At 45.5% G+C, this 27166-nt stretch overlaps 1 protein-coding gene and 1 pseudogene across 7 annotated transcripts in view; both read left to right on the forward strand.

The window, feature by feature from the left end:
* Nucleotides 1-230: 230 nt before the first annotated feature.
* LOC703428 (heterogeneous nuclear ribonucleoprotein A1-like) lies at nucleotides 231-1357 on the forward strand (annotated as a pseudogene).
* Nucleotides 1358-15496: 14139 nt separating this feature from the next.
* XPO4 (exportin 4) overlaps nucleotides 15497-27166 on the forward strand; it is a 105065-nt gene continuing 93395 nt past the window's right edge. For all 7 annotated transcript variants that reach the window (XR_013407626.1, XR_003724310.2, XM_015120707.3 and 4 more), the window contains exon 1: nucleotides 15497-15573. Coding sequence is in view for 2 of the 7 variants with exons in the window: in XM_015120706.3 (XP_014976192.1) it covers nucleotides 15505-15573 (69 nt within the window). In the remaining 5 variants the exon portion in view is untranslated. The remainder of the gene's footprint in view (nucleotides 15574-27166) is intronic.

Raw genomic sequence — 27166 nt, forward strand, 5'->3', positions numbered from 1 at the left:
TTAGCCAGGCATGGTGGTGCATGCCTGTAATCCCAGCTACTCAGGAGGCTGAGGCAAGATAATCGCTTGAACACAGGAGGCAGAGATTGTGGTGAGCCGAGATCATGGCCATTGCACTCCAGCCTGGGCAATAAGAGTGAAACCCTGCCCCCTCACCAAAAAAATTTTATCTTTCTGCCCGTGGACCCCGCCGAAGAAGCGTCATTAAAGCCTCTCTTCTCCCTGCCGTCATGTCTAAGTCAGAATCCCCTAAAGAGCCCGAACAGCTGAGGGAGCTCCTCCTTGGAGGGTTGAGCTTTGAAACAACCAGTGAGAGCGTGAGGAGCTGTTTTGAGCAACGGGGAACGCTCCCGGACTGCGTGGTCATGAGAGATCCAAACACCAAGCGCTCCAGGGCCTTTGGGTTTGTCACATAGGCCACTGTGGAGGAGGTGGATGCAGCCACGAATGCGAGGCCATGCAAGGTGGACGGAAGAGCTGTGGAACCAAAGAGAGCTGTCTCAAGAGAAGATTCTCAAAGAGCAGGTGCCCACTTAACTGTGAAAAAGACGTTTGTTGGTGGCATTGAAGAAGACACTGAGGAACATCCCTTCAGAGATTATTTGGAACAGTGTGGGGAACTGGAAGTGATCGAAATCACGACTGACCGAGGCAGTGGCAAGGAAAAGGGGCTTCACCTTTATAACCTTTGATGACTATGACTCCGTGGATAAGACTGTCATTCAGAAATGCCATCCTGTGAATGTCCACAACTGTGAAGTTAGGAAGCCCTGTCAAAGCAAAAGACGGCGAGTGCTTCATCCAGCCAAAAAGTCGAAGTAGTTCTGGAAACTTTGGTGGTGGTCATGGAGGTGGTTTTGGTGGGAATGACAACTTTGGTGGTGAAGGAAACTTCAGTGGTTGTGGTGGATTTGGTGGCAGCTGTGGTGGTGGTGGATCTGGTGGCAGCGGGGATGGTTATAATGGCTTTGGTAATGATGGAAACAATTTTGGAGGAGGTGGGAGCTACAATGATTTTGGCAATTACAACAATCAGTCTTCAAATTTTGGACCCATGAAGGGAGGAAACTTGGGCGGCAGAAGCTCTGGCCCCTATTGTGGTGAAGGCCAATACTTTGCCAAACCATGAAACCAAGAAAAATTGTACTCTTCAGGTGGCTGTGGCGGTTCCAGTAGCAGCAGTTAGCTGTGGCTGTGGCAGAATATTTTAATAAGGAAACAAAGCTTAGCAGGAGAGAAGTGACAGGGAAGCTACAGGTTACAACAGATTCGTGAACTCAGCCAAGCACAGTGGTGGCAGGGCCTCGCTGCTACAAAGAAGACGTGTTTTAGACAAATACTCATGTGTATGGGCAAAAAACTTGAGGACTGTGTTTGTGACTAATTGTATAACAGGTTATTTTAGTTTCTGTTCTGTGTAAAGTGTAAAGCGTTCCAACAAAGGGTTTTAATGTAGCTGTTTTTTTTTGCACCCATGCTGCTGATTGCTAAATGTAAGTCTGATTGCGATGTTGAATAAATGTCTTTTTTTTAATGTGCAAATAAAAAATTTCCTTAAATGCCTACAGAATATAGAAAACAACTTTTCAACTTTTCAGGTATTAACCTGATATAACTGGCCATTCATTTTTATTGCAGAGAACTTCTCCACATCTGCTTCTACCATGAATTAACCATCACAAATCATATGTTCCATTGGTCATAATGGCTGGTCACAAAAATCGTAATAGTTTTACATGAGGTGAGACTTTTCAGCTTACAAATACTGCCACAAACCTGAAAGAGAGTAAATATTGACATCTCATTTTACAGTTGAGAAAACTCAGGGCTGAGAGATTTGCCTCATAAAACTCACAGGCCACCTCTATGCTCTGAACCCAAATCTTCAGATTCCTGTTCACTGCAGCATCATTCACAAAAGCCAAAAGGTGAAAGCAACCCACGTGTCCACCAAGGAATGAATTATTACACAAAATGCGGTGCATCCACACAGTGGAATATTATAGAGCCTTAAAAAGGAAGGAAATCAGCCACGTGCAGTGGCTCGTCCCTGTAATCCCAGGATTTTGGGAGGCTGAGGTGGGTGGATCACTAGGTCAGAAGTTTGAGACATGCCTGGCCAACATGGTGAAACCCCATCTCTACTAAAAATACAAAAATTAGCTGGGTGTGGTGGCAGGTGTCTGTAATCCCAGTTACTGAGGAGGCTGAGGCAGGTGAATAATTTGAACCCAAGACATGGATGTTGCAGTGAGCCAAGATCGCACCATTGCACACTCCAGCCTGGGTGATAGGGCGAGGCTCTGTTTAAAAAAAAAAAAAAAAAGGAAATCGTCGGGCATGGTAGCTCACACCTGTAATCCCAGCACTTTGGGAGGCTGAGGTGGGTGGATCACCTGAGGTCAGGATTAGCCTGACCTACAAGGCCTAACCCTATCTCTACTGAAAATACAAAAATTAGCCAGGCATGGTGGCAGGTGTCTGTAATCCCAGCTACTTGAAAGGCTGAGGCAGGAGAATCGCTTGAACTCGGGAGGTGGAGGTTGCAGTGAGCCGAGATCGAGTCACTGCACTCCAGCCTGGACGACAGAGTGACTCCGTCTCAAAAAAAAAAAAAAAAAAAAAAATCCCATTACAGGCTACAGCGTGGATGAACCTCCAGGCCGTGATGCTGAGTGAAATAAGCCAGTCACAAAAGTACCAACACTGTGTGATTCCACTCAATGCCGCAGGTAGAGCAGGCGAATTCACAGACGCAGAAGCGGAAGTGTGGTCCGGCCCGCCGGGTGGGAACCGGGCGTTAGCGTCGAACACGTGGCAGTGGCAGCGCAGGCAGATGGAGCGTTCTAGAGGTGGGCGGTGGCCATGGCCACACAGCGATGTGAATGCTTTCAGTGTCACTGAACTGTGCACTTAACAATGGGTGAGATGGTATTTTACGTTATGTCCTTTTCACCACAATCTGAAATAAAACAAAGAGCTCCCCAGGGGCCCCGGCTGTGCGGTCACAGCGCCCGCTCCCGGGCCGGGCCGCTGTTACCAGGAGCCTTCGGTGCGGCGGGCTCGGTGCCCGGAGCCCCGGCAGGTGTCGCCCTTTCTGTGGACCGCTAACCCCGGGGCATTTCGCCGGTCCCGGCTGCCCCGGCACGGCCCGGCCGTCAGGAGCTGCAGACCGCCAGGTCCCACCGCAAGAGCACGGGGTGCACGAGCCTCCCGGGGGCCGGAGCCTCGCAGAGGACTCCCGGTCTCTTCGCACCTTCTCCGACTGCACTTGCAGCCAGATCTTCCCTCCCCTCCTCTCCCCTCCCCCCTCCCCTCCCCCCTCCCCTCCCTCCCCTCCCCTCCCTCCCCTCCCCCCCCTCCCCCCCTCCCTCCCCTCCCTCCCCTCCCCTCCCTCCCCTCCCTCCCCTCCCCTCCCTCCCCTCCCTCCCCTCCCCTCCCTCCCCTCCCTCCCCTCCCCTCCCTCCCCTCCCTTTGGTCTTGTGGGAAGGCAGTTTTCCGGAGTCCTCCCTGCCTCTCCACCGCTTCTCCTTCCCCCGGGGGTTCCTCTCCAGCCACTAGCACGTGCTGAGCCCGCATCCTCCAGGCTGGTTCTCACGGTGGGTGCCTGGGTGAAGAAAGTATTTCCCCTTTCTCAACAAAAGTAGTACAAAAGATGTCAAATCCAGGATGTTGTGGTTCAAATTTCGAATCTGCCACTTAGTTCTCTATTCGGCAAAATCCTATTATCAGTGTTTATTTTACGAGGTTTTGAGGATCCTGTTAGAGGGCTCGGCATTCTCAGTTCAGTTCTGCAAATGTTTAATGAACACCTAATATAGGACTGGCACTATCCAAGCAGAGATGTCCTCTCTCCCTTCCTCTGCTCCTTCATTAAATATATTTTGTACACCTGCTGTGTGCCAGACACTGTACTGTGTACTGGGGATACCCGCGAAGAAGGCGGACGTGCTTCCTTCTGCCCGGGACTCACCGCAGACGAAAGCATTTAGAAAACTGTAGTACAATAGTCTCAAAGGTATGATGGAGAAGTGGAGGAAGCTGCTGCTGGAGCACCCAGGAGAGGACGCGATCCAGACTGGGGAGGTCATGGAAGGCAGCCCAGCGGAAGTGATGCCTATCTGAGACCTACTATCAGGCAGGAGAGGCCAGAGAAGGGGCACACATGGTGTGGGGTATGTCGCCATATGGCTGGAGCTTCATAGTGCCTGAAGGAGATTTGAGGCTGGAGACACAGGCAGGGCCCAGGTAGCCAAGGGCCCTGTAAGTCTTATTAAAGAAACTGGGCAATATTAACCAAAGTTGGTATCTGTTGCTTGCAACTAAAGAACTCAACCAGACTGAAATGGAATCATAGAATCATATGTTTTGAGTCTGGCAAGGAACTCCAGAGACAACCTGATTTGGAGACCAGCCTCTGGGCAGTTAAGGATTATCAGTCCTCTCTTATAAGTGGGGTGGATCACTCAGGTTAGGAAACAGAAGTAACCCAGCAGTGTCACAGTGAATATGTGCTAGAGTGAAAATACCCACACCTCCTGTCTCTCGGGGTGACGGGCGCATTCCCACCACCTCTTTGTTTATCCCACGTGGTTTCTAGTATAATTCCTCGCTTTGAGAGGGAATCATTTTAGTAGAGATAATGATACCCAATTTAAGCATGTCAGTTAAAAACAGTAAGAGAAGGAAAAAGCTACATTAGCTGGTAAGAGAGTGAAGGTGCCAAATAGTATTTCTTCCAGTATTCAGACCAACTCCTTTAAGTTTTAACAACCTCCTCTGTTAAATATACTTTTTTTTTTTTTTTTTTTTTTGAGATGGAGTCTCGCTCTTTTGCCCAGGCTGGAGTGCAGTGGAGCAATCTCGACTCACTGCTACTTCAGCCTCCTGAGCATCTGGGATTACAGGTTCCTGCCACCATGCCCGGCTAATTTTTGTATTTTTAGTAAAGACGGGATTTCACCATCTTGGCCGTGCTGGTCTCAAACTCCTGACCTTGTGATCCACCTGCCTCGGCCTCCCAAAGTGCTGGGATTACAGGCAAGAGCCACCGCGCCGGGCCAGTTCTATTCTTTCTTAACTTCCCTTTTCCTCGAAATAATCCTCCCCTTACCCAACTGACAACTGACTTTTCTCTCTTTTTTTTATTTTTATTTTTTTTAAGATGGAGACTTGCTCTATCGCCCAGGCTGGAGTACAGTGGCATGATCTCGGCTCACTGCAACCTCTGCCTTCGGGGTTCAAGCAACTCTCCTGCCTCAGCCTCCCAAGTAGCTGGGATTACAGGTGCCCACCATTATGCCCGGCTAATTTTTGTATTTTTGGTAGAGATGGAGTTTTGCACATTGGCCAGGCTGGTCTCGAACTCCTGACCTCAGGTGATCCACCTGCGTTGGCCTCCCACAACTGTCTCTTTTCTTATGTTGAACAAAATAAAGTTTCCCTGAGTTCCCTGAGCGGCTAGGGCTCCATCAAGGAATGAAGCGTCCTGAATGGATCCTTCTAGAAAAGGCTGGGGGTGGGAGCCACCTGGTGGCCAAAGCTGTGCAGACCACAGCTGTGTAATGAGGCAAGTTGGTTTAAAAAAGGAACAGGCTACAGAGCTGAAGTATTTGTCAAAGTAATAAAAACGTTTAAATGAGTCATTTGGTTTATAGCAACTCCTAGGAAACGCTTTTCCAAACAATTTAGTCTGTTGAGCGCATACAGTACTGGTTTCTGCTAGAATATTGTTCGTATAATTGAGAAACTTGCAACTTAGACTTGAGCAGTGGTTCTCCAAGTGTGGTCTTGTGGACTTCAGGGGCACCACGAAGTCTCCCTTTTCAATCGTATAATGGGGGACGCTGGACTTTCTCCATCTACTTCAAACAAAACATCGTAACAGGTCAAATGTGGAAGCAGAAATAAAAGTTCCATCATCTGCGACCGGATGCGATGGCTCATGCCTGTAATCTCAGCACTTTGGGAGGCTGAGGTGGGCGGATCACTGGAGGTCAGTAGTTCAAGAGCAGCCTGACCAACATGGTGAAACCCTGTCTCTATGAAAAATGCAAAAAATTAGCCGAGCGTGGTGGCGCCCGCCTATAAATCCCAGCTACTCGGAAGGCTGAGGCATGAGAATCGCATGAACCCGGGAAGCAGAGGTCGCACCACTGCACTCCAGCCTGGGCGACAGAGCAAGACAATGTCTAAAAAAAAAAAAGAAAAAAAAAAAGAATTCCAGTATCTGCTATTAAACCAGATATTCAAGAGATTTGCAAAATGTAAACCAATGCCACAGATGCCACTAACTTTTATTTTGGGAAATATAGTTATTTTGCACAAAACACATTATTTGTGTTAACATGTAATCGGTTTATAATGGCCATTTTTCCATGTATAAATATTCTTTAATTTTCTCCGTTTTAATTTTTAATATGATGAATACTGATAGATATAGATATAGATATATAGATATACCTCCTTTCTGCCCCTTCATTTCACACACATGAATTTGTCTGAAGTTCTCAATAATTTTTAAGAGTGTACAGGGATCCTAAGCTCAAAAAGTTCTAGAACCACCGGACTAGAGCAGTGTGTCAGCCAGACATTCAAAATGGTACAGAATTTGACATTCCCCTGGAGGGGTTGCTGTGCGGTGACTTGGATCGGGGGCACTTGCAGATGTGTTTCCATCAACTTCTGTATTGAAGGCCCAGTTATCTCTACTTACCTCTTAAGTACCACTCCAAATCTTTGGACACCCTTGGACGCTTGTTCCACCCTGCTGCCACTGCAGAGACCAGCTGTCTGTGGACCTTGCCAGCTCCATGTGGCATTCCAAACGGCACCCACCTCACAGGACCCCTGACCCCTACACTTGAGAAACCCAAAGTAAGTCAGAGAAAAGTAAGTGCAGCGAAATTGAAGCCTGTGGGGCAAATCTTCGACCCATGAGCTTAGGAGCAAACAGATACGTTTTTTTCCTCTCCTGCCTGACACAGTGTGCTGAGATCCAGGCCCCTCCAGAAACAGTCCCAGAAGCCCAAACAATCAGTTGCTCTAGATACCCAGTGGTGACCAGCTCCTCATCCCAAAACTCTGGAACTCTGTAAGTTAAGGCTATGCATAGTTTACCATTTCACCGTATTCTCAACATCTACGAACTATAAACAGCCTTCAAAGAATAGTAGTAGCATTTTCATTAACACTTATTTTGTGCCTAATCGGGCTCTATGTCATAAGAATTAAAGTAGTAGCTTCTAAAATCTCAGTCTCCTGAAAACGAAGCTTTAGAATTGTTTCCTAAAATAATATTATTTTCTCTTACCTATTACCATTATTAAAAATATTAATACTCGGCCAGGCGTGATGGCTCACACCTGTAATCCCAGCACTTTGGGAGGCCGAGGCCGGTGGATCCTGAGGTCAGGAGTTCAAGACCGGCCTGGCCAAGATGGTGAAGCCCTATCTCTACTAAAAATACAAAAAATTAGCTGGGCGTGGTGGCGGGCACCTGTAATCCCAGCTACTCAGGAGGCTGAGACAGAGAACTGCTTGAACCCGGGAGGTGGAGCTTGCAGTGAGCCAAGATTGCGCCACTGCATTCCAGCCTGGGCAACAGAGCCAGATTCTGTCTCAGAAAAAAAAGAAAAGTAATACTCTGATTCTAGAAAGGTTACACTGAAATAGACACTCTCATGTTGCTGATAAAAATGGTTATAACTTTTCTGGAACACAATTTTTTGTTTGTTTTTTTGTTTGGTTTTGTTTTTTGAGATGGAGTCTCCCTCTGTTGCCTAGGCTAGAGTGCAGTGGTGAGAGCTCTGCTTACTGCAACCTCTGCCTCCCAGGTTCAAGTGATTCTCCTGCCTCAGCCTCCTGAGTAGCTGGGATTACAGGCGTGCGCCACTATGCCCAGCTAATTTTTTGTGTTTTTAGTAGAGACAGGGTTTCACCATGTTGGCCAGGCTGGTCTTGAACTCCTGACTTCAAGTGATCCACCCACCTCGGCCTCCCAAAGTACTGGGATTACAGATGTGAGCCACTGCACCTGGCTGGAACATAATTTGGCAACAATTTCTACAGAAACAATTTAAATGTAATCAATAAAAATTCCATATTCAAAAAGTTTTTAATAAAAAGCAAAATTATCACTATATAATGTTAAGTAAAGGTGAAGAATACAAACTGTATGATCTCAATTTTTTGTAGCAAGGAAAAGAAAAAAATAAATATATCAAAAATTTTACATGTCTGAAAGGAAATATGGCAAAGTGTTAAAAAATGGCGGTCTCTTCTAGGTGATACAATTTTGGGTGACTTTTTCCTTCCTGATTTTTGTTTGTTTGTTTGTTTGTTTGTTTTGAGACTGAGTCTCACTCTGTCGCTAGGCTGGAGTGCAGTGGCATTCACCACCATGCCCAGCTAATTTTTTGTATTTTTAGTAGAGACAGGGTTTCACCATGTTGACCAGGATGGTCTCGATCTCTTGACCTCATGATCCGCCCACCTCAGCCTCCGAAAGTGTTGGGATTATAGGCGTGAGCCACCGCACCCTGCCTTTTCTTCCTAATTTTAAACATCTTCTATATATTTCCAAATTTTCTACAGTGAAAGTGTGATATTTTACGTCATGATTATAAGAAGGCAAAAATGGGTGAGGCTGTAGGATTTCGAAGGTCACTTGCAGCTCTAAAATTCCTTAACTTATCAGTAGGGTTTGTTTGTTTTTTTGACTTTCCACTGATAGTAACAGAAGAGTATATTACACGTTTCCTAATAGCAATGTTATGGCATGTCATTGCCTGAGATTCCTAAATCTTGTGCAAGATTTCAACATTATCTGTAGAACTTAAGTGCTAGACTGTGATCTTTTATGAAGTTTTTGAGTGTTGCCACCAGACTGAATGTTAAGATGAAAATGCCGGGAGAGGGTAATAGTCTTACTTGTAAATGTGCATTTCTACATTTAGAGTAGTATAACACATTAGTTAGTGCTTCATCATTCAAGACACATTTAAATTTTACTACATTATAATAACATTCTTAAGAATTTCCTTAAGACAAGGAGATAAGCTTAGTTATTGCAAAGCAAGAATCTGCTCAAACAGTAAACAAACAGGTATAAACAAGTGCATTTGAGTGTGTGGCCACATGCCTGTCACTCCCAAATTCTTGTCCTTTGTTTCCAGCTGGGGAGAAGGTAAACAGAAATGGGGAATGGGGAGTCTCAGCTCCTGGCCTCCAGCCTGCTCAAGCAAAGGGGTAGGAGATCATCCCCCAGCTTGCCAGGGATCTTTTGGGGATTTACCTGGCCCTGGGTCACATGCACTAGTTGGCCTGCGATAGATCTCAGTCTCCCAGCCAGTCGGTGGCAGATCAGGCACTCCTGTCTTTGAGTCACTGTGGAAGGAACTAGCCTGGGCAGCTCTTCACAGGGGCTCTTGCTCACATCAAAGCTGGACAGTCAGCCCCTGGTGAGCTTCAGATTCAAAGACCCCCTCTGTCCCCCATCCTTGACTGTTGCGCCTCACAGTGGTGTCACTCTTTCTTCTTAATCAAGGATGTGGGGTCCCTTTGGGGACAAGCATCCTGGATCAGGACCCAGGCTTTTGGTGACCCAGTCCAATGATTCCTGACTCGTCGCCTTCTGTCCATAGGCTTGCATTCATCCATGAGAAAGTGCCATTTGCTGCTTCTTTCCGAACTAAACTTTAGACAACTCCTGAAAACCAGAACCCAATCTTGGCACTATCACCCACTGCCCACAAAGGGTTCCTCTCTACCCCTGAGCAAGGACAGCTTGGTCGGGAGGCATGCCCCTTGTTTACGGTGGATTGTTACTTTTCATGCAGGGAAAATAAGAAAACAAAACATTAGTGTTTTCATATAAAAACACGTTGAACAGTCATCTCCTGTAAGAGAATCCTGGAGCCCCAGACACACCTAGAAACAGAAGTCTGTGCAAAAACACACTGTGTGGATTTATGGAAATGCACACGATGTGAAAAGTACCTAACGGATGTGTATAAAAATTAGATTTTTTTTTCTTTGAGACAGAGTCTCGCTCTGTTGCCTAGGCTGGAGTGAGTACAGTGGGGCGATCTCGACTCACTGCAGCCTCCGCCTTGCGGGTTCAAACGATTCTCTTTTCTCAGCCTCCTGAGTAGCTGGGACTACAGGCACACGCCACCATGCCGGGCTAATTTTTGTATTTTTAGTAGAGACAGGGTTTCACCACATTGGTGAGGCTGGTCTCGAACTCCTGACCTTGTGATCCACCCGTCTCAGCCTCCCAAAGTGTTGGGATTACAGGCGTGAGCCACTGTGCCCAGCTAAAAATTAGATTTTTTTTTTTTTTTTTTAGACAGAGTCTCACTTTGTCACCCAGGCTGGAGTGCAGTGGCACAATCTCGGCTCACTGCAACATCCACCTCCTGGGTTCAAGTGATTCTTGTGCCTCAGCCTCCTGAGTAGCTGGGATTACAGGCACACACCACCACGCCCGGCTAATTTTTTGTATTTTTAGTAGAGAGGTGGTTTCGCCATGTTGCCCAGGCTGTTCTCGAACTCCCGAGCTCAGGCAATCTGCTTGCCTTGGCCTCTCAAAGTGCTAGGATTTGCCTGGCCCAAAAATCAGATTTTTAAACACTTAATAAGTTAACTTTTTCTGATTGTAAAGGCAGTACACATTTTTAAAATAGAAAATGTCCATCCTGGCTAACACGGTGAAACCCCGTCTCTACTAAAAAATACAAAAAAACTAGCCGGGCGAGGTGGCGGGCGCCTGTAGTCCCAGCTACTCGGGAGGCTGAGGCAGGAGAATGGCGTGAACCCGGGAGGCGGAGCTTGCAGGGAGCTGAGATAGCGCCACCGCACTCCAGCCTGGGCGATAGAGTGAGACTCCGTCTCAAAAAAAAATAAATAAATAAAAAATAAAAAAAAAAAATAAAATAGAAAATGTATCAGAAAATACAGAAAAAATATAAAACCGTCTTCTAGTGTTTTTCTGTGGCTACTAAAAAAACAGAATTGGGATGATTTTGTATGGTGTTATGTTTTACTTTCTTCCTTCCCTCATGTATTGATCACTTCACTTACTTACAAGTTCCTAATATGTGCCAGAGATGGTGCTGGCTACTGGGGTAACAATAATAAATCAAAACAATAATACAAAAATTACAGCTTACATTTATGGAGTGCTTACTGTATGCCAGGAACCGTGCTAAGACTTTTTTTATTTTTTGAGATGGAGTTTCACTCGTCGCTCAGGCTGGAGTGCAATGGTGCGATCTCGGCTCATTGCAATCTTTCTCTCCCGGGTAGCTAGGATTATAGGCGCACACCACCATGCCCAGCTAATTTTTGTATTTTAGTAGAGATGCGGTTTCACCATGTTGGCCAGGCTGGTCTCAAACCCCTGACCTCAGGTGATCCACCCACCTCGGCCTCCCAAAGTGTTGGGATTTACAGGCATGAGCCACCATGCCCGGCCCAAGACTTTTTATTCAACACCTCATTTTATCCCTTATGCACTGAATGCCATATTGGTTTCTTTTTTTTTTTTCCTCTCTCTTACTCAAAGCATTGTTATTAAATCAATGATGAGGCTTACTTTCAACATTATTGCAAGTCATTTCTTTGCAATAACACGTTACATGATCGTAGTTGAAACAAAAACAGAGATACTAAAACAATAAGAGAGCAGCAGAAATATTCTGATGCAAATGTATTTGATGATTTTATTTCCTTCACTCTGGAATATACCACAGAATGTACTATTATTGATGTGCTTGCCTATGCCTAATCCAGAATATAATTATCCTGAACACTACATGGTATTTTAGTCTAGAAAGTACTGTAGCTTGTCTGAGTTCTAAATCAAACCAGGAAACAGCAGAGGGAGCTGGTGCTGTGTTTTTGCAAGTGAGATGTGTGCTCATTTCAAGGGTCCATAAAATTTTTTGGCATGCTGTTTCCATGGAGAGGAAAGTAGGTGTTTTTTTCTTTTTCTTTTTTTTTGTTTTGTTTTAATCAAGCCACCTGCAAACTGCAATGTGCTCTTTTAGTGATTTCTTTTTATATCTATGTTTTCCAGGAAGGTGCTGTTGAGCCTACGCAGTCACTTAGAAACAAGAAATATTTGAGAAATTTCTATGAAGTCAAATATGCATTATGTCTCCCACTCTCCAAAATATAACAAAACAGCTAAACACCCTGGAATGGAATGGCTTACTCTGTTCTTGAACCATATGAGCGCCTACTATTTGTTGATTCCACGTTAAACCAACAAAAAGATATTGAGCTGGCTTATGTTCAATGTATGTATTGAACACTATTTTGCACATATCAAATGTTTGAAACTGAAGCTTGAAAAGTCAGTAAACTCCACGAGGGGTCTCTACATAAATTTTCTTTTTTTTTTTTCTTTTTTGAGACGGAGTGTCACTCTGTCGCCCAGGCTGGAGTTCAGTGGTGCAATCCTGGCTCACTGCAAACTCCGCCTCCCAGGTTCACGCCATTCTACTGCCTCAGCCTCCCGAGTAGCTGGGACTACAGGCACCCACCACCACACCCAGCTAATTTTTTGTATTTTTAGTAGAGATGGGATTTCACCGTGTTAGCCAGGATGGTCTTGATCTCCTGACCTAGTGATCCGCCCGCCTCGGCCTCCCAAAGTGCAAGGAGTACAGGTATGAGCCACCACGCCTGGCCCGGTCTCTACGTAAATTGATCACACGTTTTTGTAGAATAACAGTATAAACAATAGTATAAAGCATATAGGATTATCTAATTCGGTTATGTTCTATAGGTCATTATTATTTACATCCATCAAACTTGAAATTTGTACCATTTACCTTCCAGATTTAGAAGACTTCTGAACTTTGGAGAATGATTTTTTTTTTTTTTTTTTTTTTTTTTGAGATGGAGTCTTGCTCTGTCGCCCAGGCTAGAGTGCAGTGGCCGGATCTCAGCTCACTGCAAGCTCCACCTCCCGGGTTTACGCCATTCTCCTGCCTCAACCTCCCGAGTAGCTGGGATTACAGGCACGCACCACCATGCCTGGCTAAATTTTGTGTTTAATAGAGATGGGGCTTTCATTGGCCAGGCTGGTCTTGAACTCCTGACCTTAAGTGATATGCCCGCCTTGGCCTCCCAAAGTGCCGGGATTACAGGCGTGAGCCACTGCGCCCAGCGTGTTTTTTTTTTGATTTTAGAGACAGGGTCTCACTTTGTGGTCAGGGCTGGAGTGCAGTGGCACAATCACAGCTCACTGCAGCCTCTATCTCCCTGGCTCAAGTGATCCTCCCACCTCAGCCTCCTGAGTCACTGGTACCATAGGCATGCACCATCACACTTGGCTAATTTTTTTATTTTTATTTTTTTGTAGAGATAGGGTCTCGCTACATTGCTCAGGCTGGTCTCGAACTCCTGGGCTGGAGCAGTCGTCCTGCCTTAGCCTTGCAAAGTGCTGGGATTACAGGTGAGAGCCACCACACCCAACACTCCTCTCCTCCCCTCCCATTCCCCTGCCCTCCCCTTCCCTTCCTTTTTCTTTTTTTTTGAGATGGGGTCTCTCTCAGTTGCCCAGGCTGCAGTGCAGTGGCACGATCTCGACTCACTGCAACCTCCAGCTCCCAGGTTCAAGCGATTCTCCTGCCTCAGCCTCCTGAGTAGCTGGGATTACAGTCACATGCCACCTCGCCCGGCTCATTTTTAGTAGAGACAGGTTTTCGCCGTGTTGGCCAGGCTGGTCTTGAATTCCTGCCCTCAGGTGATCTGCCTGCCTTGGCCTCCCAAAGTGTTGGGATTACAGGCGTGAGCCACTGCACCCGGCCTTCTCTTTTTTTTTTGAAACAGAGTTTCGCTCTTGTTACCCAGGCTGAAGTGCAGTGGTGCGATCTTGGCTCACCGCAACCTCCGCCTCCCCAGTTCAAGTGATTCTCTTGCCTCAGCTTCCCAAGTATCTGGGATTACAGGCATGTGCCACCACACCCGGCTAATTTTTTTTTTTTTTTTTTTAAGTAGAGATGCGGTTTCTCCATGTTGGTCAGGCTGGTCTCAAACTCCTGATCTCAAGTGATCTGCCCACCTCGGCCTCCCAAAGTGCTGGGATTACAGGCGCAACCCACCGCACCCGGCCCTCTTAAAACATTTGTAGTTGCAACGTTCAAATGTAATTGCACATAATAAATACTTTGGAACCCAAGGCCCAATCTGAAGCATTGTAAGCCTCAAACATTTACTGTCACAAACTGTTTATCTACATATTTGCAGAATATCATTGATCTTTGGTAATTACTCTTTGCAGCAACCAGAACCATTTTGTAATTTTCTTATAGATTGCTATACTTGGTCAAATATTTACTGAGTGCCTATTATATGTCAGGCCCTATGATAACCACTTAGTTACTAAAAAGGACCATTAACTGCATTTTGGCTTACTTTAACCTTCAGTAATAAAATAAAACTTACTTAGTTTCTCAAGTAATACAAACCTTGTTAATTCATTTTCTCTACTTCAAATTGCAGAGACTTCAAGTACAAGAAACAACATATTTTTCAATGGAGCTAATAATGCACTTCTCTGTGGCCGGGCGCAGTGGTTCATGACTGTAATCCCAGCATTTTGGGAGGTCGAGGCGGTGGATCGCCTGAGGTCAGGAGTTCAAGACCAGCCTGGCCAACATGGTGAAACCTCATCTCTACTAAAAACATAAAAATTAGTCAGGTGTAGTGGTGCACACCTGTAATCCCAGCTACTCTGAGGCAGGAGAATCGCTTGAACCCGGGAGGCGGAGGTTGCAGTGAGCCGAGATCGGGTCATTGCACTCCATCCTGGGCGACAGAGTGAGACCCTGTCTCAAAAAAAAAAAAAAAAAAAAAAAAAGAAAGAAAAGAAAAAAGAAAAAACGAAGCTTTCTATCCTGGAATGTTCTCCCATGACAAGAAGGAACGGAGAAGCAGGAGACAGAGATACTTTGAAAGGGGGTGCGCTCTCAGGAGGGGAAGGCGGGAAGAGCGATTCCAAGTTTAGGAGATCCTGCAAGGCGCTGGAGCGTGGAAGGGCAAGGAGGAGCCAGGGGAGGCGGTGTGCAGGGCTGAGCACGGAGGGAGAGGGCTGGCGTTCGGGATCTGCGGGTCCCCGGGCGGGCTGTACTAGGGCAGTGGGGAGAGGGCCGGGGGACACCGAGGCCGGAGCGCCGGACAACACGCATGCGCGGCGCTGGGAGCTTAGCGGGGAGCGCGGCTGCAGCCGTCTGGGCAGACAGCCCCGGCCTAGCCCGGCGCCGGCTGCGGCCGCCTCCGCCCCAGCGCGGCAGCCGGGCTCACGCTAGTCCCCTCCCCACCGCCCGGAACCCGGCAGCCCGGCCAGACCCGCCGAGGCCGCGACGCCGGCGTCGACGGCGGCTGCGACGGCCTTGGGAGCGCGTGAGGCTCCGGGGTCGCGGCGGCGATTGGCCGGCCGCGGCGCCCGCTCCCAGAATGCAGCGCATGGCGCGTCATTGAAGAGAGACCATGATGGCGGCGGCGCTGGGGCCCCCAGAAGTGATCGCTCAGCTGGAGAACGCGGCTAAAGTTCTGATGGTGAGGACGCCGCGCCCCTCAGACCCCGGGATTCGCGGGCCCCCGGTCGGCCCTGCCACGCCAGGCCTTGCTGCTCTCTGGACTGGCGACTGGCAAGGGCCTCCAGGGAACCTGCAAGTGGAGGAGGAGGTGGCGGTGGCGTGGCGCAGGATTCTTCATCCTACTTTCCTCCTGCCGTCGTCCCCTCCTTCCAGGAGCTGTCCCCTTCCTCTGGCTGCCCAGCACCCCAGTCGGGCGTGGGAATATAGTGGTGTAGCAAAGAGGATTTCTTCACCTTACACCCTGCCCCACAGACTGGGTCGCAGAGCAAGGCGCTAGGAAGGAGGTTGGGGTTATCCACGCAGGGCTTCGGTAGGGGAAATTTGTAGGGCTGTGTGCGCGCTCTTGGGGAGTTGGTGTCGGGAGGGAATGGATGGCACAGCCCTGGTGCGTTAGCAATCCTTGTTTCCTGTGCATTCGGATCCGCTAGCGTTTCCCTGACATGCAGCCACCTCTGGAGTAATTGCAGCCGGCAGCACGTGGAAGGGCCGGGCCGGCTGGAGGGAGGGAGGGGAATCGTTGAGACCAAGGTCACTGGGGCAAAACTTGGTCCAGTGCTAAGCTCCTTAAAGCTCCCGCGATTTGGAGAACTGAGTCTATGCTACTCTTTGACTTCATGCTTACACTACAATAAACAGTTTGATGAGGTTGTTTACTAAGGGAATTTGAGAAGGCCGAGTCAAAGGATAAAAGTATTATATGCAAGGAGGAGAAGTAAGGATAAAACTACGTTCAGTTACTCAGTAAACTGTATTTGCTGGCTCAGCTTTGTTTTTGTAAATTATGACTTCGGTGTTTGTAGATGTTTTGGGAAATTAGAGGTTCATTTTATAGCTGGATTGGTTCAGACTTTCTAAGAATTGGATGCAGCCAGCTTTGTTACCTTTTTGGACTTTTTTCCTTTTGGTTTGGTGTTAGGGTGTTTGAGCATCACATTTAAGAATATTCGAACTAATTCTAGCATAGTTTGTAGTTCTGATATTTTACACCAGATATTTTTGTTTCTTTAGAAATCGAGAAGTCTAAAAGCAGGATTTACTTGCTTCATTATGAATATTAACTTAATGTACGTTTTGTCACAAAACAGACTAGTGAAAGTTTGCACACTTTTGCAAATTAAGCAGAAGTAACTAGCTAGTATTCCCCTTAATACAAGATTCTTAAAAATCCCTGACATGTAGCGTTTCGTAAAATTCCTGAACATTTTCCTAGGAGCTAGGGGCTCTGTTTTCATTAGATTCTGGAAGGAGTATGCCACCCAAAACACGGCTGTAGTTCTACATTCATCAGGTAAAATCAGTGTCCTTTGTCATTGGCTTAATAATATAAACTAGTATTTGTGCTTTCCAATATCTTCCCTCTTCCCTGGCAAAGCTACTTTTATCACCTATAAGGAGTAGGTGAGAAGAATAGTAGTAAGTACTGTTTATTGAGTGCTAGATATTGGGCTTGATGCTTTACATACTTTACATATTTTATTAATCCTTGCCACAGCTTTACAAGGTTGAGAAAGTGTAAGTGGCCCAGTGAATTAGGTCTTGAACTCAGTTCTGTCTGGCTCTAAAGCTGTGTGTCTTTCCACTCTACCCCGTCTGTCATATGTTGTATAAATAACTTGTCTAAATGTTTTTTATCTTTTCAGAGGAGAGGATTATTGAAAAAAGTGTTATGTTATTAAAAACAGGAAATTACAGCCGGGTGGGGTGACTCATTCCTGTAATCCCAGCACTTTGGGAGGCCGAGGTGGGCGGATGACTTGAGATCAGGAGCCCAAGACCAGCCTGGCCAACACAGTGAAGCCCCATCTCTGCTAAAAATACAAAAATTAGCCGGGCATGATGGCTGGCGCCTTTAATCCTAGCTACTCTGGAGGCGAAGACAGGAGAATCACTTGAACCGGGAGGCAGAGGTTGCAGTGAGCCGAGATTGTGCTGCTGCACTCCAGTCTGGGCGACAGAGTGAGACTTTGTCTCAAAAAAAAAAAGGAAATGACATTTTGGAAATTTCCACTTAAGTATTCAGAAATTTGTACCAAAGATGTGTAGAGTAGTTATTGTATTATTTCTTAATATGAAAGCTGTATTCCAAATTATTATTAATAGCTCTCATTTATTGAGTCCATACTATGTTCGAGGCACTGTGCCCGCCACTTTACATATATCACTTTCTCTCCAGTCAGTCTGTGAGGTAGGTGTTATTACTTTAATCTTATTATTTTTTATTTTTGTTTTTATGAGACGGAATCTCGCTCTGTCACCCAGGCTGGAGTGCAGTGGCGCGATCTCTGCTCACTGCAAGCTCCGCCTCCCGGGTTCATTCTCCTGCCTCAGCCTCCGGAGTAGCTGGGACTACAGGCGCCTGCCTCCATGCTCGGCTAATTTTTTTTGTATTTTTACTGGAGATGTGGTTTCACCGTGTTTGCCAGGAAGGTCTCGATCTCCTGACCTCGTGATCTGCCTGCCTTGGCCTCCCAAAGTGCTGGGATTACTGGCATGAGCCACCGCGCCCGGCTTTTTGTTTTGTTTTGTTTTGTTTTGTTTTGTTTTGAGACGGAGTCTCGCTCTGTTGCCCAGGCTGGAGTGCAGTGGCGCGATCTCGGCTCACTGCAAGCTCCGCCTCCTGGGTTTACGCCATTCTCCTGCCTCAGCCTCCTGAGTAGCTGGGACTACAGGCGCCCGCCACCGCGCCCGGCTAATTTTTTGTATTTTTAGTAGAGACGGGGTTTCACCGTGGTCTCGATCTCCTGACCTTGTGATCCGCCCACCTCGGCCTCCCAAAGTGCTGGGATTACAGGCGTGAGCCACCGCGCCCGGCTTTTTTTTTTTTTTTTTTTTGATACTGAGTCTGGCTCTGTTGCCCAGGCTGGAGTGCGGTGGCACAGTCTTGGCTCACTGCCACCTCCGCCTCCCGGGTTCAAGCGATTCTCCTGCCTCAGCCTCCTGAGCAGCTGGGACTACAGGTGTGTACCACCACACCCGGCTAATTTTGTATTTTTAATAGAGACAGAGTTTCACCATGTTGGCCAGGCTGGTCTCAAACTCCTGACCTCGTGATCCACCCTTCTCGGCCTCCCAAAGTGCTGGGATTACAGGCGTGAGCCCCCGTGCCTGGCCTGTTACTTTCGTTTTCATTTTACAGGCTAAGGAAACTCAAAACGTGGAGATGCTAAGTAATCTACACACATTTACATAGCAAGGGGTAGAGACTCAAACTCTGGTTTGTCTGTTACCAGTCTGTGGTTCTTAAGCTATAGGATACTGGGACCAGAAAGGAGGTGAATTAATTTCTCTGGGGCTAAAGTTGTTAATGCTCCTTCAATTATTAAGCATTAAGATACATATTTTAAACAGAGTGATCTTAGCATTTATCCATCTGTGGGTCTGAATAAATCTTATGGAAAATTGCTGTATTTTAACCGTTAATATGCTTTGAGATTCAAAATGCAAATAGTGATATATTTTGTAATTATTTTTGCTTAATTTTTTATTAGGTAACTCATATAGTTGTTTTATGGAAACCAGCATAGAATTTTAGAACACAGAAGAATCTTAGATCTTTTAGTACAGAGGTCTTAGGGAGTCTAGGATGAATATCAGAAGGAAATTGTAACAAATTTTTTGATGTAAACATACATTTTTAGTAATAGGGTCTAGAGCTTTTATCACCGTCTCTGAGAGACTAGAAACTCTGAAAAATAAGAACCGAGTCTAAGCATTCTCCCTTCCACGCTACAGATGGGGAAACTGAGGTTCAAAGAGATAGAAGTGACTTGCCCAAGGCAGGTCACAGAGCAAATTCGTGATATAACTGATCCAGGCTGAGATCACCAGACTCCCCTTTCAGAAGTTATACTGGTTTTTTTTTTTTTTTTTTTTTACTTTTTTTACTCAACCATGTTGGTTCTCAGTCAACATATACTATAAATGTTACATTTTATTACTTGATGGAAAATGTCTAAATATGGTACATCTATAGTCAATCAATTTAGGTTATTGGATAAGCTGCCAGATAAAGTAGTACAGTCGTCCCTCGGTATCCATGAGAAGTTACTTCCAGAAGCCGCCTCCACCCATGGACAGCAACTGTGCATTGATACTTAAGTCCCCCCGACCCCCTCCCTTTTTGCATGATCAAAGCTCATGGCAGCCTTGAATGGGTAATTAAAAAAAATCTTTTTGTTTTGTAGAGAGAGGATGTCACTATGTTGCCCAGGCTAGTCTTGAACTCAAGTGATACTCTTGCCTTGGCCTCCTAAAGTGCTGGGATTATAGGCATAAGCTACTGTGCTGGCTGAGTTTCTTTTTTTTTTTTTTTTTTTTTTTTTTGAGACGGAGTCTCGCTCTGTCGCCTGGGCTGGGCTGGATGGAGTGCGGTGGCCGGATCTCAGCCATTCTCCTGTCTCAGCCTCCCGAGTAGCTGGGACTACAGGCGCCCGCCACCTCGCCCGGCTAGTTTTTTGTATTTTTTAGTAGAGACGGGGTTTCACCGTGTTAGCCAGGATGGTCTCGAACTCCTGACCTCGCGATCCGCCCGTCTCGGCCTCCCAAAGTGCTGGGATTACAGGCTTGAGCCACCGCGCCTGGCCTTTTTTTTTCTTTTGAGACAGAGTCTTACTCTGTTGCCCAGGCTGGAGTGCAATGATGCAATCTCAGCTCACTGTAACCTCTGCCTCCCAGGTTTAAGTGGTTCTCCTGCCTCAGCCTCCCAAGTAGCTGAGATTGCAGGTGCCTGACACCATGCCTGGGTAATTTTTGTATTTTTAGTAGAGACGAGGTTTCAACATGTTTTCTGGGCTGGTCTCGAACTCCTGACCTTAGGTGATCCTCCTACCTTGGTCTCCCAAAGTGCTGGGATTAACAGGCATGAGCCACCGCGCCCGGCCCATACATTGGTTTTTAAACCAGGATGGATTTAGTGAGTGTAAATCCAACTTTAATAAACGAGATTCATGACTGGTTTTCATAGATTTTATTGTAGTGGAATTTGGTTAATATTTTCTAAAATGCTTGCACATCTGTAGTCCTATAGAAAAAATTTTGTCTTACTTGATTCTCATATCAGTCCTGTGAAGTAAATAGGATGAGATATTCCTAAACCTTATAAAGGAGAAAACCTGGCCAGGCGTGGTGGCTCACACTTGTAATCCTAACACTTTGGGAGGCTGAAGTGGGTAGATCACCTGAGGTCAGGAGTTTGAGACCAGCCTGGCCAACATGGTGAAACCATACCTCTACTAAAAATACAAAAATTAGCTGGGCGTGGTGGTATATGCCTATACCATAATTCCAGCTACTTGGGAGGCTGAGGCAGGAGACTCACTTGACCCCAGGAGGCAGAGGTTGCAGTGAGCCGAGATTGTGCCATTGTACTCTAGCCTGGGCTATAGAGCGAGACTCTGTCTCAAAAAAATAGAATAAATAAATAAATAAATAAATAAATAAATAAATAAGAAAACCTGATATTCAGAGATGGTAACTGATTTGCCTGTTGTCATACAGCTAGTTTGGATCTGGAATCCAATTTCTGGCCATTGATTTGTTTTAGAACATTTCTTCAGTAGATAGAAACACAGCATGTTAGACACTGCTGTGTGTGCTGAGGGGACAGAAGAAGCACCTTCTTTTCAAGGAGTGGAAAAAGGCAAAAATGTGAGCAGGTGTTGGTTGGTGATGTTATAACAGAAGTGGGTACAAACATCTGTCAGGCTGTGAGCAAATGTTGGTTGGTGATGTTATAACAGAAGTGGGTACAAACATCTGTCAGGCTGTGAGCAAATGTTGGTTGGTGATGTTATAACAGAAGTGGGTACAAACATCTATCAGGCTGTGAGCAAATGTTGGTTGGAGCTGGGCGCGGTGGCTCAAGCCTGTAATCCCAGCACTTTGGGAGGCCGAGACGGGCGGATCACAAGGTCAGGAGATCGAGACCATCCTGGCTAACATGGTGAAACCCCGTCTCTACTAAAAATACAAAAAACTAGCCGGGCGCGGTGGCGGGCGCCTGTAGTCCCAGCTACTCCGGAGGCTGAGGCAGGAGAATGGCGTGAACCCGGGAGGCGGAGCTTGCAGTGAGCTGAGACCCGGCCACTGCACTCCAGCCTGGGTGACAGAGCGAGACTCCGTCTCAAAAAAAAAAAAAAAAAAAAAAAAATGTTGGTTGGTGATGTTATAACAGAAGTGGGTACAAACATCTATCAGGCTGTGAGCAAATGTTGGTTGGTGATGTTATAACAGAAGTGGGTACAAACATCTGTCAGGCTGAGATGGGGACCGAGAAAGGGCTTCTTGGAATAGGTAACCCTCAAGCTGAATCATGAAAGACAAATCGGAATTTTCCAGTTTGATAAGTGATATCCCAGATAGAGATATATATTTTGGGGAATATAGTTTGAGAAAGTATAGTTTGGGGAGATACAGTGAGTTAGAGGAATATTTGAGCATTTATATAGTAGATATTTCCTGAGCCCTTCAGTGAATAAGGTACATTGCCTTTATTTTTTTGTAACCACAGTACACATGTCATAAAAATCAAAATTTTAATTAATTGAATCTACTTTTCTTATTTGAAAGATGCGTTATAGTAAGTATGCATTTTTGTTTATTTCAGCCCCGTCTTTTAGTACCTGCGGTGGCACTAGATATTAGAAAACTGACACTAACATAATTCTTTTTCTCAAAAAAGCTAATTAATAGGAAATTTATATTTCAAATTCAGTTCAATTAAATGTGTATTTGCAGTTGGACTTGTGTCAAACTAATTGGAACATAGCCAGTGATCCACAGAAGAAATGCGAAAAGACATTTGAAATCATCCATAGATGCCTAAAAGGCAGTTGTTAAAATTTAACAGCATTTTATTTTATTTTATTTTATTTATTTATTTATTTATTTTTATTTTTTTTGAGACGGAGTCTCGCTCTGCTGCCCAGGCTGAAGTGCAGTGGCCGGATCTCAGCTCACTGCAAGCTCCGCCTCCCGGGTTCTCGCCATTCTCCTGCCTCAGCCTCCCGAGTAGCTGGGACTACAGGCGCCGCCACCTCGCCCGGCTAGTTTTTTGTATTTTTTAGTAGAGACGGGGTTTCACCGTGTCAGCCAGGATGGTCTCGATCTTCTGACCTCGTGATTCGCCCGTCTCGGCCTCCCAAAGTGCTGGGATTACAGGCTTGAGCCACCGCGCCCGGCCGAAATGAAAAATTTCTAATTCTCAACAGTATTCAATGAAACCTTTCACAAAAGACCACCAGGCTGGGTGCAGTGGCTCATGCTTGTAATCACAGCACTTTGAGAGGCCGAGACAAGCAGATCATTTGAGCCCAGGAGTTTGAGACTAGAGTGGGCAACAAGGGGAAACTCTGTCTCTACAAAAAATTTAAAAAAAAATTATCCATGTGTGCAGGCCTGCACCTGTAGTCTCATCTACTCAGGAGGCTGAGGTGGGAGCATCCATCGAGTCTGGGAGCTCAGAGTTGCAGTGAGCTATGATCACAGCACTGCACTCCATCCAGCCTGGGTGACAGAGCAAGACCCTGCCACAAACCAAACCAAACCAAACCAAACCAATACAAAACAAAACACCCTCCAGGTTTCTTTTATACCTTCTCAAAAGATCATGCTATATATTTGGGGCAATGTAATAAAAAAAATTGAGGGTAATGTAATAGGGTTGATTTATTTAGTTATTGCCTCTCTTTTCTAGATCATTTCATCATTCATTTTCTTCTTATTATAGTCTTCTCTTTTTTTTTTTTTTTGAGATGGAGTTTTGCTCTTGTCGCCCAGATTGGAGTACAGTGGCACGATCTCGGCTCACTGCAACCTCTGCCTCCCGGGTTCAAGCGATTCTCCTGCCTCAGTCTCCCAAGTAGCTGGGATTACAGGTGTACACTACCATGCCTGGCTAATTTTTCTATTTTTAGTGGAGATGGGGTTTTGCCATGTTGACCAGACAGGTCTTGATCTGACCTCAAGTGATTCACCTGCCTCAGCCTCCCAATGTGCTGGGATTATAGGCATGAGCCACTGAGCCTGACCTCTTTTTTTTTTTTTTTTCCTTTTTCTTTTCTTTTTTGAGATGGAGTCTGACTCTGTCACCCAAGCTGGAGTGCCGTGGTATGATCTTGGCTCACTGCAACCTCCACCTCCCAAATTCGAGTGATTCACCTGCCTCCGCCTCCGGAGTAGCTGGGACTATGGGACTACAGGCGTGCACCACCATGCCTGGCTAATTTTTATATTTTGAGTAGAGATGAGCTTTCACCATGTTGGCCAGGCTCGAACTCCTGATTTCAAGCGATCCACCAGCCTCAGCCTCCCAAAGTGCTTGGATTACAGGCATGAGCCACTGTGCTCAGCTTTATTTATTTTCTAATGTTAACTCTGTTTTGCATTTCTGGAATACCTAACTTGGTCACAGTGTATATTATTATCATCATTATTATTTTTAACATCCATTGTTGGATTTGGTTTATGAAATATCTTATTAATATTTTTAATTGACTCATAATTGTATACATTTGCAGGTACAGTGTAATGTTTTAATATATATATACAATGTGGGATGATTAAGTCAAGTTAGTTAACATATCCATCACCTCCCTTATGTGAAATATCTTAAGATTTCTTCTTCTGTGTTCATGAGTAGGATTGACCTATAAATTTCTTTTCCTCCACTGTCCTCATCTGGTGTTGGTATTGGCGTATTTATGATGATATGCTGCGCTCCTAAAATGGCCTGAAGAGTGTTTCCTCTTTTGTAGTCCCTTGAAGAAATCTGTATAGGATTGGAATTGCTGTATTTATCACCATAAATTTGTTTGCTATCCTTTTTTTTTTTTTTTTTGAGACGGAGTTTCGCTCTTGTTGCCCAGGCTGGAATGCAATGGTGTGATCTCAGCTCACTGCAGCCTCCACCGGGTTCAAGCAATTTGCCTCAGCCTCGCGAGTAACTAGGATTACAGGCATGCACCACCACACCTGGCTAATTTGTATTCTTAGTAGAGACAGGGTTTCTCCATGTTGGTCAGGCTGGTCTCGAACTCCCGACCTCAGGTGATATGCTCACCCCGGCCTCCCAAAGTGCTGGGATTACAGGCATGAGCCACCGCACCCGGCCCTGTTTGCTATCCTTTTAATGTCTTTTTATTTTCCGAGGCATGTGTAGTTGCTTTCTCTTTTAATTCTTGCTTGTTTATATATTCGTGCTTTTCCTTTCCAATTTGATTAGTTATTCTAAATAAAGAACTTTTGGCTTTTTTGTTTATTGTAAACGATAGTTTTATTTTGTTTTGTTTTGAGACAGTCTTGTTCTGTTGCCCAGGCTGGAGTGCAGTAACGCGATCTCTGCAGTGGCTCACTGTACCTGCCGCATCTTGGGTTCAAGTGATTCTCCTGCCTCAGCTTCCCAAGTAGCTGGGATTACAGGCGCACGCCACCACACCCAGCTAATTTTTGTATTTTTAGTAGAGATGGAGTTTCTCCATGTTGGCTAGGCTGGTCTCAAACTCCTGACCTCGTGATCTGCCTGCCTCGGCCTCCCAAAGTGCTGGGATTACAGGCGTGAGCCACTGCACCCGGCCTGGCCTATACGTTTTCTGATTTCCATTATGATTTCTTTTTTCATCCTTGAATTTTTCTAGTTATTGTTATGTTAAGTCAATTTCTTACTTAATTGCTCTTGGTCAGAGAATGTCACGTACATACCTGTTATTTAAAATTTGTTTGGATATGCCTTACAGCCTAGTGCGTTGTCAGTTTTTGTTTAGTGTGCGTTTGAAAAGAATGTGATACTCACTTAAAGGGCAATGTATTTATGCTATTAAATCAAATTTGTTAGATTCTTTTGTCTTCCTAAGCTAACAGTTACTGAGAGTTACATGTTAATCTTCCACTCTAGTGGAATTGTTGGTAGTTCTGTCTGTTTTGTTTTATGCGTATAAATGGTATAACATGCCATTGTAGTTGACCCTTTTATAATTATGAGATGGCCCAGCATCTTTTAGTAATATTTTGCCCTAAATTCTGTTTTTCTCTGATAGCTACATCAACTTCATTAACTTTATTTTGATTAGATTTTTTTTTCTACTTTCGTAAACTTATTTTTTCACTTTTATTTTAAAAATTGTTTTGTAGAGACAAGGACTTGCTTTGTTAACCAGGCTGGTCTTAAACTCTTGACCTCAAGTGATCTTCCCGCCTTGGCCTCCCAAAGTGTTGGGATTATAGGCATGAGCCATCGCACAAGGACTTTTTCCATCTTTGTGCTTTCAGCCTTTCCATGTCCTTGAGTTTTATATGCATTTCTTATAAACAGAATAATTTTGGATTTTCTTTTTTATCCAGTCTGTCAATCTTAGTTTTTTATGTAGAGCATTTAGTTTTATTACATTTACTTGTCATTACTGATAAACTATAATTTATTTTTGTTATCTTATTGTGTGTGCATGTGATTTTTTCTTTTTTTTTTTTTTTTTTTTGAGACGGAGTCTCACTGTGTCGCCCAGGCTGGAGTGCAGTGGCCGGATCTCAGCTCACTGCAAGCTCTGCCTCCCGGGTTTTTACGCCATTCTCCTGCCTCAGCCTCCCGAGTAGCCGGGACTACAGGCGCCCGCCACCTCGCCCGGCTAGTTTTTTGTATTTTTTAGTAGAGACGGGGTTTCACCGTGTTAGCCAGGATGGTCTCGAACTCCTGACCTCGTGATCCGCCCGTCTCGGCCTCCCAAAGTGCTGGGATTACAGGCTTGAGCCACCGTGCCCGGCGTGATTTTTTCTTTCTTGCCTTCTTCAAGGGTTTGACAATCTTGTTTCTCATTCCATAGTTTGTTGTCGTAAACTATGTTCTTAGTTTTAATATCTTACTGCTCACAGTAAACATTTTAACATGCATGTTCAATTTAGTCCAAAGACAATATGTATATTCTGTCCTAGTCAGAATAGTACAAAGACTAGCTTAAAAATACCTCTCTCCTGGCTGGGCCTGGTGGCTCACACCTGTAGTCCCAGCACTTTGGGAGGCCAAGGCGGGCAGATCAGCTGAGGTTTGGAGTTCGAGACCAGCCTGACCAACACGGAGAAACCCTGTCTCTACTAAAAATACAAAAGTCAGCCGGGCGTGGTGGTGTGTGCCTGTAATCCCAGCTACTCAGGAGGCTGAGGCAGGAGAATTGCTTGAATCCAGGAGGTGGAGGTTGCGGTGAGTGGAGATCACGCCATTGCACTCCATCCTGGGCAACAAGAGCAAAACTTCGTCTCAAAAACAAAAACAAAAGAAAGGGCAGGGGGCAGCAAATAAAGGCTTGTAGTCCATTATGCAAGTTGGGTGATAGAGATGGACAAGCAGTGTGTTATGTGAGGTGGAACAGAGATGTTAGTTGTGCTTGGACAACTGGGGAAAGATGAGTGGAGGCTGATGAAGGAAGGAAAGACGGAAGCAGAGTTTTGAAGGGTAACTTAAGATTTTTGAAGGGTAAGGTTTGACAGTGGGGAGTTTTATGGGTCAGTACCACCTGGAGAACTTTGAGGGAAAAATGTGTAGTTTTGGTTTTGACTCCCAGCCTGTA

Source organism: Macaca mulatta, chromosome 17, assembly GCF_049350105.2.
Source record: "Macaca mulatta isolate MMU2019108-1 chromosome 17, T2T-MMU8v2.0, whole genome shotgun sequence".
Lineage (NCBI taxonomy): Eukaryota > Metazoa > Chordata > Mammalia > Primates > Cercopithecidae > Macaca > Macaca mulatta.